This window comes from Rousettus aegyptiacus, unplaced genomic scaffold (assembly GCF_014176215.1).
Source record: "Rousettus aegyptiacus isolate mRouAeg1 unplaced genomic scaffold, mRouAeg1.p scaffold_m13_p_1, whole genome shotgun sequence".
Taxonomy (NCBI): domain Eukaryota; kingdom Metazoa; phylum Chordata; class Mammalia; order Chiroptera; family Pteropodidae; genus Rousettus; species Rousettus aegyptiacus.
In genome coordinates this window covers 108,261,953-108,275,781 of record NW_023416284.1, presented here as the reverse complement: position 1 = coordinate 108,275,781, position 13,829 = coordinate 108,261,953, and the positions used below count along the sequence as shown (strand labels likewise).

At 31.9% G+C, this 13,829-nt stretch overlaps 1 protein-coding gene across 4 annotated transcripts in view; it reads right to left on the bottom strand.

The window, feature by feature from the left end:
* TINAG (tubulointerstitial nephritis antigen) overlaps window positions 1-13,829 on the bottom strand; it is a 70,846-nt gene that overhangs the window by 47,247 nt on the left and 9,770 nt on the right. For all 4 annotated transcript variants that reach the window (XM_036218932.1, XM_036218921.1, XM_036218927.1 and 1 more), the window contains 2 exons: window positions 11,084-11,198; window positions 320-440 (listed from right to left, as the gene is read on the bottom strand). In XM_036218932.1, coding sequence (XP_036074825.1) covers window positions 320-440; window positions 11,084-11,198 — 236 coding nt within the window. The remainder of the gene's footprint in view (window positions 1-319; window positions 441-11,083; window positions 11,199-13,829) is intronic.

The window sequence follows — 13,829 nt, the reverse complement described above, 5'->3', positions numbered from 1 at the left end:
TAAAACTAGATCCTAAAAATTGGACAAATTTTCTGAGTAAAATAGATTTTTACATAATCTTCAGATTGCTTTCTCTGGTCAGAATAAGATTTTATTTTAATTAAACACATGCAAATATTTAAATATTCTAAATTTAAAACCTCTTAGATAAGTATGTGTGTTTTTGTTGTTAAAACAATATTCCATAATTATCTTATATAAAATAAATCCTTTTTGCCCATAAATAAATAAATAAATAAGTACCTCTTAATTACTGTCCCTAGAGTATCTAGAGTCAAAGAGAGACTTTATAAGGAAGCAATTAAAATGACTTTATTACTTGCAGTGGAAAATGCCCATGATGCAGCACAATTTTTTTGATCCAACGGGCCATGAGTCCATCCAGGCCATTTATAAGAAGCGACAAAAAACTCTGGAAGATCAATTATTGCAGGTAAAGCCTAAAGAAGAAGAGGCAGATGTGTCATATTTTTAAAGAATATATCTCAATAACCATTATAAGAAAATGCCATGTCCTTTTGTAATGTTTATTATTGCTTTTTATTTTATACATTCAAGTTTTTTGAATGACATCCCTGAAAAGCATTAAAGATTTCTATTTCATATATATTTAAAAATGAAAATTTAATGTGGAGAATTATAACATAGTTACAAAGTCATAAGAATAATCCACAGAATGCTTTTTTCTGAATTACCAATAGTACAAAGATTTCGGCCAATATTTCTGTCATTTTAAATCAGTTTTGGTTATCCTTGTGAAACACTGGTTGCTGTTATTTGAATTCGGCCTCATAAATAATATTTACTTTATGTCCCTTTTATATTGGAGAGTGTGAGTGATTTCATGAAAAATTAATTTTAAAACAATGTATTCATGGCAATTATACAATAACACACTTGGAGCCCCAAGGAAGACCAATTTTACACCAGCTATTGGGAAACAAAACTGGGACAAATTGGTTGATATTTATAAAATCCTTGAAGATTAAAGAGGATTTCAGGAAGTGTATAATGCCAAATATACAACACCCTTATGTCTTAAGAGCTCATGTTTAAGTCCTGACAGAGTCAATGTCAGCTGCTATCTTTCCAAGAAGTCAAATGAAATGTTACAGATCTTGCTCTATTCATGTCACTCAAAGAGTATCTAAAACACAATGCCCTGTTTTTTTCCAAACTCCTCTAAAGAGTGATACCTTTCACTTCCATAAACAACCAAGACTCTAACCAAATAAGGATCCATTTATTAACTTTTATCACTTATGTATATATACCTATGTGATATAATCAGGGCAAATATTATTAACTCTATTTTATAAATGAGGAAACAAACTTTTAAAATAAAATGACATGCTAAGGGCTCTCAGTTCAATAAGAAATAACCCTGAAACTAGACCCAGGTTTTAGAATTCTTAACACTATGCTACATTTATTATTTCCCCCACTTTATTAGAAATACATGGATATTTTGCAGCAGAAGTAAAATGTCTATAAAAGTTAAAATTGTATTTATTATAAGTCTTATGATTGTGCATTGAACAAGTCAGGCTGCTGTTCTAATATCTTACAAACAAAATTACTTTCAACAAGTATATAATAGCTTTAAAGACAAAAGGAAAATACAAAATTTACATGTTTGTTTGAAAAGGTAACCATCCAAAATATCTATAAACTTGAAATTGAATGATAGAATTCAATTTTTGTTTAAAGAACTATTATCACCTGATAAGACAGTTATTAAATCCTGATGTCCATTACTAGTGTTTAGATGGTAGAAGAAAAATGCAGAAAACATCAATCAGATCACAGTAGAGTACCTGAACGATAACTTGAAGAGCAGTATCATAGAAATCTAGGTGCTTTTAGATTCTTGTCATTATATTGACCACAATAAAAAATATATATATAATTGGAACAGAATAAATTTACTTCTCCGAGTAGATAGTTTCAGAGATATAGATTCACTCTCCAATGGAGGTTTTCTAACTGGGACAGAAATACAATCGTTACCCCTTATCTTCAGTCTTGCTTTCTGTGGTTTTAGTTACCCACAGTCAACCATAGTCCAAAAATATCAAATGGAAAATTCGAGAAATAAATAATTCGTAAGTTTTAAATTGCATGCTGGTCTGAGTAGCAAAGTAAAATCTTGTACCATCTCACTCCATTCCACCCACAATGTATATCTATGTCTGGTATATCTATGTTGTATTGTTCCCCATCCATTAGTTACTTAGAAGCCAATTCAGTTATCAGATAGATTGTCAGAGAGTGTGACCACATTTGCATAGCTTTCATTACAGTACAAACTGTTATAAATTGTTCTATTTTATTATTAGTTATTGTTGTTAATCTCTTACTGTACCTAATTTATAAATTAAATTTTATCATAGGTATGTATATATATAGGAAAAAATATAGCATATATAAGGTTTAGTACATTCAGAGTCTTGGAACTTATCCCCCATCGATAAGGGGGGACTATTGTACATATTTCTTATACATTACTCATATTTTTCAAATTTATTAGTGGTCTATGAATGAGCTTTTAAGAATTTATAATACTAAGTTGCCTCAAGTTCCAAAAAAGAAAATGAGTATCAGTTGTTATTTTTTCACTTTATAATTCCAATTTAATACCATAGCTAGGATATTTCCCTTCCATACTATTGAAACAATAAAAATAAAACTAGTATTTCAAATATATTTCAGAAAGATTGAGTTATTTAGAATTTGACTTCCACATTCCAAAGACCACCTGAGAGCTCTGTGTGTAGGAGGTACTCAATAAATATCTAATAATAATGAGGAGAAAATAATGAGGTAGATTTCATCTCAAGAAAAAAATAACAATTTTTGTGGGCATATTAAGTTAATTTATAATACCAGTATGCATTTGTTGCTTTTATGATTTATTCAAAAAATATATGTAAATGGCTAATCCTTTTCAATAAGATAAAGCAATAGAGAAACAGGAAGCAAAACAACCTTTTTATTGAAAACAGATTTATGAACCCACTAACCCTGCTCAATTCATGAAGCTCACCTATTGGATCTACCGCTTATTCAATATGTTTTTTCTAAAAACAAGCCCATAAAATTTGAGGTTCAATGGGCATATATTATCTTGCAATTTTTATTTGCCTTCTGATATCAAATAACCTTACATAATAAACATGACAAATTTTATACCCCATGATTACATAATTACTATAGTCCCTGGTAGACTATTTTTAAAGAGCTTATAAATAAAAAGATAAGCATTGTAGAATAACAGCTTTTAGGAATTGGTAATAGAAGTCTGGTTTCAGTAAATAATTTTTTTTTTTTTTTTTTTTGGCCAAAGCAAAGCTTAACAAAGCAAAAGAATCAAGAGGATCAGTTGAGTGATAGAAATTTCAAAATAGTGGTTTAAAAAGTTAAAAATTTATATTTTAAAAATATTTACGCTATTACATAGGGTGTTTTAAATTCTTTTCATTAATTATAATATTGAAACAAAATAATCATCATCTAATTATATTTCCAAATTAACAGTAATCAAATCTGAGGTTAAATTGGAATAGTCTCCTTACTTCGATTATTTCCATTGGGAAATTAGAGATTAAAGATGTTGTGAACAAATATAAGAATTAAATGAGAATTTTTTTTACAGTAATGTCTGCATTAGATTCAATCAAAACCTCTGAAAGAATAATAGAAACAATTACAGGGCAGCTTAGAATAAACTAATCAAATTCTGAACATTCTGAACATTCTTAGTGTGAGCCCATATCTACACAATATCTACTATACAAGTCATTCCCTCTATCTCTAGTTGCACTTTCCCCCACTTAAATTTGGATAACCAGAGTGACCTGAGAAAGGCAATGAAGAATATCATTCTGTTCTGACCTTTACAATACAAGGCCATGAATACCAAGAAATTTCTTCTAAATTATTTGATATTGGAGATGAAAGAGCTAATTTTCTTGCTGCTAATGGCAAAATTAATTTTTCATCTTCAACTATTTTTTCTTTAAGCTTTAACTCTGAAAGAATTATGCTTTGATACTTCTCTAGTTTGTATTTATAGAGTAATTTTTAAATGATCTACTTCTCATAAATGTCAATATTCAGTGATCACACTATAGCAGGTGGTGCTAGTTCTTCTCCAGTTCTTCTTCTTTTCATAGACTTTCTCTTTATTCATAGTATTAGCAATTTTACCTCAATAAATGCAAGCTCAAAAAAATGACTGCATTCCCTAGCACCCCCTGGCCTACTATGTGTGGCTATATTACTAAGTGCTGACATATTGGATATAAACAGGAGTGTCACTGGAAGCTTCTGAGAAGTTTCTTTAAGAGACTTCTGGCACCTTACTTTTACTCCCCTTTATTGATCTTTTTCTTTTCTTCTTTTACTTCTTGGCAGGAATTTGGGTATTATAGATGGACATGGAACAGACTTCTTAAACCATTAGAAGGCCTTGAATATGAAGACTCTAGTAAATGGAATAAGAAGGAAGAAGGCTGGGAGGCCAACCCCAGAAAGTGCAATTTTAACAGAGGACCACCCACCTCCACATTTTTTTGGTAAGAGATCGATTACTATGTTTTTTAAGCCACTATTATTTTGGATATTTGTCACTCTCGGATGAGTCAAATCATAACTAAAACGGCACATATAACCAACAGGAAAGCTGCTAGAGAAATACTATATTTCACTGAACCCAGGACATCATCAACTGTAAAAATCACCCCAATTTCAGAGGTAAAAAAAGTGAAGAAAATGTGCATCTTGAATTTGATGAACTATGATATTTCCTAAAATGAGTTTCTTAAAATACTAATTTTGTGGTATGATAATACATAATTACAAAAGGAGTTAATTAATCAAACAGTCCTGGGAAACATTGGTTTTGAAAATTAAATAGATTTCTGTCCTCACTGCAATATATTTTTATAAACTACCTAAGTGTTGTGCAGCTATAAGAAATGAAAGTAATATTCATGATTTTAAATGTTCTTGACCCAATGTAAAGTATATTATTTAATGTTATTTTTACTGTGCAGCAGTGTTTCATGAAATAGACTTTGGGAAAAACTGTGGTATGGACTAGATAGATTTAGGCTTGGAGAGACCAGAAAGTAGGTACAGCAAAACACACCAAACCACCTCAGGAATCGACTTAATAGCCCCAAATATTTGCTGATAGGGGAAAAAAAATGAATTTTCACATTTCTTTTTGAAGATGTGTCTTGTGATGATCAATTCAGCCCCACGGTGCTGTTCAAGTCATATTCAATTATATCACAGAGTTATGCATCAGACTGTGACAAAGTATGGAAAAACAAAACTGTAAACTCAGAAAATGATTTAAGAGAAAAGACATTTATTCTGCCACAGGTTCAGCTGAATAAGGAGTAAGGCTGGATGCATATTTTCTAAAGTTCCCCGAAGCGTTTGTGGTTCTATTCTGAGGAGGGAAGAAAAGAAAAGACAGAGGCTTGAGAAGACAAAGGCAAATGTTTTGATGCTCTTTGAATTTCAAAGCTCTTAAAATTCAGAAACAGCAAGAACAATTGGCATTCTATCCCTTCCCTGGATCTTTACTTACACAGATGAGAAGGTTCTGAGATGAGCTGAGGGACACGTACACTTAAAGAGGCTCCACCATGACATCTGGCTGTGCCCCTCTTCTGCAGCATCATTGGTACCTACTGTATTTTATAAAATTATTATAAAAACCTGATGTCATTTGCTTTATGTCATATAAGTGAAAGCTAAATATCAATTTAATGGGGAAAATGGTCATTTTTGTTCAATATTATATAAAGAACATAAATACATAACTGAACTTTTTTTCTTTTCTAGTCAGTGTTTTAGTTTCTACAGAGGCTTCTGTTTACGCGGGTGACAAAAATTATTGGAATCAAATACAAGATGCTTGTTCAGGCAGGGTTATTCCTCAACAAATCAAAAATTTCAATAACCTACGAAGGGTAAAATCTAGATGTATTAATAATTAACTTTGATTTTTTCCTGAGGTACTTCTCATCCCTTAGTTCTTGCTGCCATTGAAATATATTTTAGACAGAGAAAAACAAATTCCTCCTATTACAACTAATGACTAGAGAAATAAATCCAGTCAATCGAATACTGTGTGTTAGACAATGATCAAGTATTCAGGTTATTTAATAAATTTTCATTTTTCACCTCAATGATTAATGGTTTTAAAAGTTATTGTGTAATATAAAAAATATTTTAATTTAACTTCCAACAACCATTAAAACTTGTCTTTCCTCTGTTAGTAATGCCAACTAAAATATACTAAAGTCATTTATATTGGGTAACTGTGAAAAGATATACTAGTAAACTGTGAGAAGGACGAAAAAATTTTTGAACATTTTTACATACGTTAGTCTCATACCATATAAGATAGTGCAGCTACAGGTCTTAAATGTTATGCCAGGCTTCTCAATGCTTTAATAGTCTCCAAGTAGCTTGACCTTAGATGCAATACTTATCTGTAACAGCTTTTGTTAACTTTGTTGTTTTCCTTGGGGAATCAACGACAATTATTTTAAAAAATTTTAACTGAGTTGAATATAGAAATAAACTCAATTTCTCCATTTCTGTTTGAAAATAGTGTTTTTCATTTCAAACATTTGCAATATTTATAATACTATATAACACAGTGAAGTTTTTTGAAGTTACTTTTCAAATTCAAAAGCACTTGAATAGTATGTCTGGAAAAACAATCAGGTAGAGTTGTTGATTAGATTAGATTTGATCCGATTTGATTTGATTTAGCAACATAGTAGAACTTTCAGGCTTACCAGAAATATGTAAACCATCAGGGCCAATAAATCCAGAGCTATACTTTTCCTTATGAAATAAAATGCTCCAAATGATAAAGAGTTGGATAATTTAGTCCTTACAGAACTGGCCTTTTGCAGAATACTGCTATGCTCCCAAGGTTAATCCAAGGTAGAAGGAACAATTTTACATATTATATAATGACATTTCTTTAATCTTTTACTATAGTCTAAGAACTATAGTTAGCATTTCTCATTCAGCACTTCATGCACTTCTTACAACCTCATGAACTAGGTACTACCACTATCACTATTTCACAGGGAAGGAAACTGAGGAAATAAGCGAGGGAGCCAAGTTGACCCAAACACACCAGGTCTGCAGCTCATGTCCATCGCTCTATACAGAATGGTGCCAGATAAATGCAGCTGCCTACACATGCCTATTAACAGATTTCAATTGTGATATCTCTGCTGCCTCAAGAGGACCTCAGTCAATGCTGGTTTTGCCTACAGTTATAATAAGTGGTTGTCTCCATTGTTTTCTTTCTGATACTCTGAGAACATTCTATTTTATCCCTGAATGTTCTTCGGCTCCCTCCAGCACCTTTATTTCAACATTTTAGCTTAAGTCAGCATTTCCTAAAGTGTGTTTTGTGGAGCCATATCCTGGGTAATATTAACAATTATTATAAACAAACACACAAAAAGATTCTCTGATCTTATGAATTTAGGAAATAGTGGATGAAAAAAATGTTATTGGAATAAGGGTTTTCAATGTGTTCGATAAATTAATGAATAGTGTAAATCTTCAGAAGAAAGATATAATGCACCATTTCACAAACTTATTTGAAACTTATCCCATTAGTGAATGGGATACCTTTATTCACAATCTTTCAAGATTGGTGATCCATAGAACAAATTTTGAGAAATATTGAAATAAGGTTTAAACCATGTCATAACCTGTTTTGTATCATAAAATGACAAAAGACACGATGAACAGAATTTAAAGTTCTTGTGGGGAGCTATAGTTCTTGTGAAGGCCAGCTCCCAATCAGTCCCTTTGTGAGTCTATTCATATAACATACAACATTTCCATGGACTGACAGAGAAGGATTGATTCATCTAATTGTTTTTAACATTTTTAGTGTAGAACAATTTAGAACAGAGTTGTATATTCAAGGCACGAATTTGAAAAATCTCAAGATAATACTTTAGGAAAAAGGTAAACATAAACCAATTAGCTGTCATTTATTGACCTGACACTAGACATAATCCTAAAGTGGGTGAAGTGAGCCTTTGTGTACGAGAAGCTACATGGGCTAGGCGAGGTCCCTCTCAGCCTTCTTTCTTTCCCATTTTTTTACTTCCTTTCATCCACTATGCTTGTACCTAGAGAAAACAATAAGTTTATATTTCCTTGTGTCTGCCCTCATTAGGACTCTCATTCAAAATTCTTAATTACCTTTTCCAATCCTCCACTATCAACATATTTCTATTCCTCATTGTTACCCTACAAAAATTCATTTGAATTAAACTAATTCATAGAGATTAAAACTTTTTTCATATTTATATGATCGTGGAACTCTTTGTACAATGTCTATTGATATTTCTCTAACTTATCCTTGGCAGACACATTCTGGGAATAGTGAGTTAAGCCAAGGAAGGAATGAAGCCAGGAAAATAACCAGAGAAAAGAAACTCTTCCTCAGAAAGTGAGGATGACTCATGGCTCATCTTTTTCACCAGGACAGAGAATTTTGTGAAACCCAACTTGCCTCTAGGTAATGTGGTCAAGGAAGATGTTTTAGAGTGGGAATTCAATGGAGTTTTTAGCACAATTATTATCACTGTTGTCAGCTGCCTACCCTAACTGTACATATAAACCATTCTATGTTGAAAATAATATTTTAAAAATTAGGAAAAAGTGTGTGTGTGTGTGGGGGGGGGGTATCCAGAAGCATACTCACAAAAAATAATTTATTTTTGATGTACTCAGAGGCATTATGATGAATTGGGATACTTTCTATGTAGTTACTAGGCTAAGAATTAAACTAGTTTATAGCTCTTTCTGTAGCCACCAGTGTACCTCAGTTAATATTAACTTTGTGTTCTTCCTAGAAGTACTTATTATATTTCTAATTTTCTTATGTCTTATTTCTTATTTGGATGAGACCAACATTTAGAAGCTTTGAAAGGCCCTTGGTCCTCAAGCCCTAGAAACAAGGAGCTATCTCTTTGCCTTACATCATAAATGGGTAATGGAACTCTTACAGACCTTGTTGCTGAACTTTCCTTATTGCTTTTCTGGAAATACTTGGCAACTGTATTATAACAATATAGCATTAGGTAATTTAAATTCTCCCAAATTACTAAGCACCAAGGTTTTTCATTTAAATATCACCATAGTGACTTTTATGCAAACAAATCCTAGTAGCCAATGATGATTTAGAATTAGATTTCCTTTTCTATGCTATGGTGAGGAGCAACTTAAAAAAGAAATTTATCTTATTTTCTCTGGAATATAAAATATTCTAAGTTGCAAAAAACTAAGACTTAAGAAAATATTAGAAATAATCTGGAGAAAATGTATATAAATGCCCAAATGTGTATTTGGCTACCTAGAACCCTCGATAAAAGCAAGAGAAATAGCAATCCTTATAAAGAGATAAATTTATTCTTTTCTTAAACAATTCTGCCTCTTTTTCATTCCAGATGAGGCAATAAATAAATAAATAAATAAAAATAAAACAACCAGAAAAAAATGTAAATGACTCTTCTAATTAATCATACTGTTAGGTCATTAAAATCCATGACTCTGAACCACGTCTCTAAATATTTTATATTATACTGATTGTAGAAAAGATCCAAAAATACATCTATGCTGATTAATTTATAAAGTTTGCTCTGGCTCAAATATTAAAGGGCTTTTTGCTATTTTGAAACCGAATGGGCCAAAGCTGAAACTCTAGGGACTATATTGGGGGCAGATCTTTTAAGACGTCTTGGCTCTGTAATTTAAGTAATTCTGTGGTGGCTTTTCATTTCTCTCAATTTCCAAGTGCCTTAACCTCTCTCGATTGCAATTTTCTTGTCTTTAAAATGTGGATAATTATAGTACCCACTACATCAAGCTGCTGTGGGAATTAGATGAAATGATGTATGAAAGTGCTTATAAGCATGCTTAACACACAACTACGCAATAAATGGCAGCTATTATTATCTTTTCTGATATTAGTTATAATTTAGAAGGCCCTACTGCTGGAATTTGAATTGGATTAACTCAGGGGATTACATCTCTCAAAAGCAAAGCACATTAAATGTTTAATGAGAAACCTGTGGATTTAGAACTTATCCAAGAGCAAATAACAGTCCCGCTTGCTCTGAGATGCTGAGAGCTTCCAGGCAGCCAAAACCTGATATCTTCATTGCAGAGTGAAGAGGCTGCACTCTAGCAGCCTGAGAGTATAGCCCTGTCCTGGGCATTTGTTAAATGGCTTTGAATACAGTCAACATCTCAATTGGAAAGTGTGTATCTGAGAGACAACACATATCTCGTGTGGAAAAACTGCAGCTCTATGAATTAGAGATCTGTGATAACTATATGGATAAAAGCCTCCTCATGCAAGATACTTATTACCAGATAACACCTCTTAAAAATGAAAGGGAAAACCAATACAATAGTGCAAAGCATAAGAGTGTTAGGAAACACAACAATTTATTTAAGGAGTTTGCCAAGCCATCAGGCAAATTTTGAAGATGTTCTTTCAATGGAAATTTTTAGGATTTTTGAGGATAAACCTTTAGTAATCATCATAACATACATGTTTGCAGTTGCTAGCATTTATTGTATTCTCCTGTGATAATGGTTAGTCCAAGAGATATCAGAACTCATTTTGATGAACTTACAAAATAATTGTGTTTACTTCAAGAAAGAAAAATAGGATAACTAATCAGTTTTTTAAGCATTGTGTCACTGAAGAGACAGTGAGTAGAAACATGAATTTCTACAAAATCATTAGAAATGTTAATGAACACGCAATTGTTCTTGAAGATAGGAGACTATATCTAATATATAAACTAATATTAGTGAACTTTCAAAGTCTATCTGAAATTTTGAGGGATATGACAACCATTTGGAAAGGTTTTCATTTATATGACAAAATTATAACTCCGAAAACTCAAAACTCACTATTTTAGTTATTTAAAATTGCTTTAAACACACATGTGAACACATCAATACAAACACACACATTAATGAGTCAAACAGAGAAAACACTTACTGTTACTTCATTCATACTCAGAAGCATAGGGCTGGGTGGCAAGGTGCCAAGACGATATTTGAAACCTTCTTCTAAAGTCATTCCCCAGAACTGACTGTAGTTCTGAGCTGTCCATCTATCTTACAAATAAAGGAGAAAAAATATGTACAGATTACATAATATCACCTCTATAAATACCTGTTCACTTATATTTCTGAATTTATACAGAAACAAATCTCACAAGATGAAACTTTTACTGCAAGCTAGATATTGTTTATATAAGTGATGCATTATTGATTACTCTAGCAGTGAAGCATATGAGATGCTTTTTCTAAATAAGGTCTATTTCAATTATTTTTATAACTCATATGAAGAGCCTGAGGCTATATTATATATGCTAAATTTAAGAATATGAAATTTTTACATACCAGAATGGATTGAGTGGTAATAATATGTGTAGTTTCTTTTAAATGCTATTAAATGCATTTTAAAAAGAAGCTTGAATGTACAGAAATCTAGTTGTTGAATTAATAGGGTAATAAGTTTCATTTATAATTTTGATCTGAATAGAAGTTAAACATGTAAAAAAAGTATGAAAAATTGAAAATAAAATAGATATACTTTAAAAGATTATATCAGTGCTAATTATTTTATTGAAATTTATTGAACTATTTTATTTAAATATTAAAATATTCTATTGCATGCTGAGTTAATTTATGTTAAGTGCTCAATCTTAGTTATTAATAATACTAATAACAAGTTTAATTGACATAAAATTAGATTTTAAAAGTGTGTATTTTTCCAGAGACATATTTTGTGCCCTCACATGGAAAAAGGTTTGTCTTCAAAATCTAATATGGAAATGTGAGAACAAAAATTCCTTAAGAGATGATAGGAGTTGAAAAATGAGAAAAATGAAAGTAATTTAATTATTGTTTAAATTATCTAGAGATTGAGGGCAATATATTTTTAGTACTTAAATCTAAACTTTATCCTGTTGTGTTTATTACCAAAATTGTTTATAATGTAAAAGGCTATATGAATGACTGAAGATAAAACTCAATTTTTAATAATATGCCTAGCAAGTTAATACTTTTGTAAGATTTGTTGGTTCCTAAAACCTTAAGCAATTTTGACCATAATTTTAAAGTGCGATCTCCATCGCCCAAGGAATTTCAACAAGAAATCCTCTGAATATACTAGATATTGCTGCATTGTTTAAGAGATTAACAGGCCCCGCCTTAGGCAAAATCAGAGACATTTTGGGTCATTTAATTGATCACTTAGTAAGGGTAAGTGTTTTTAAAAATAAAATAGAATATAGGAGAAACGACAGGAAATATTAGAGGATATTGTACATAATAAGAGTAAGTACTATTTATATATGTGTGTGTGTATAGTGTGTGTGTGTACAAGTGCATGTGCACATGTGAGTGTACTAGGCACATGCGAGTGTACTAGGTCACAAAGTTAAGTGTATGTTTTAATGCAACATGCTAAAAAGCGTGAAAGGTACTATCTTATACCATTCTCTTTTAGCATGGACTCATAACTTCTTTTTAATCTAATTTAACATTTACTGAACATTTTAATTTGTCTGTCATGTTCTCTCATAAACATTAGGAACATTGAAATAAATTTCTTTACCTTCAAGGCGCTCATACCTAAAAAAGACTACAAAGGTACAAATGACTTCAGTATGTGTCATTTATTATAAGAAGGTCAAAGTATGATTAAAGGATTCAAACATAACTCTGCCAGAGGGAGTTGGTACTTTTTTACAGGAAGTGACTTTGGTGCTAGGTGTGGAAGGATAAGAATGAGTTTGGTGGCCAGATTTAAAAGAGGAGAGCATTTATTCTAAATAAAGGCAACTCTGGAGCAAAATATGTAGGTTTGAAATTGGGTAGCACATTTAGGGAACAGCAGATAAATGAAATGCTTAAACTATGAGAGGGGCTAGAGAGACAGAGACTGGAAGAAGGTACAGAAGAGGCAGTAAAAAAGCATTTGGGCCAGATTTTTATTTATTCTAAGTAGTATAATTTTATTCTATAAGTAGTAGAGTGTCACTGAAAATTTTAAGAACACAAGCAGCAGAATCAAACTTTTGTTTTAGAAGGACAACCGTGAAAGTATAAAAGATTGGTTGGAGTTTGGCTAGTCTGGAAACAGAGAGAAAAGTTGAGTCATTTCAAATTAGGTATGATGAAGAAGTACATTAGAATATAGCAAAGGAATAGAAGAAGTAAATATTTAAAAGAAACTTTGAATGTGGGAATTGTAAGAGTTCAGTGTCTGAGAGTACAGAAGAAAGAAGAACCAAACACTTAAAATTATCTGGCTTAGTTGACAATGTGGAGGAGGCTTCCAGGAACCAAGGAGAGTCAAAGAGGTTAATCCTTTCAGTTAGGGGTATGCTGATTTTGAAACACCAGTGAAAAATGAAGGCCAACAGTCTAGATTTCTGAGATCATAAGAAAAATCAAGTTTAGAGATGTGATAGATTAAAAATGGCCATAATTTTTTTGTAGCTCTTTCCATCCAGACATGGGGTCTATTTCCCATTTGGATGTGGGCTGGCCTAATGACTTGCTTTGCCCAGTAGAAAGCAATAGAATTGATGCTGTGCAAAGTTTAAGCTTAGGCCTCGAAGAAGCTCTTCACAATTTCCACTCGTGTCTGATTAGAAGACTGTCATTATGTGAGGAAGCTAAGCCTCGCCTGCTGCAGACACATGGGTCAACCACCAGACATGGAAGTGAGA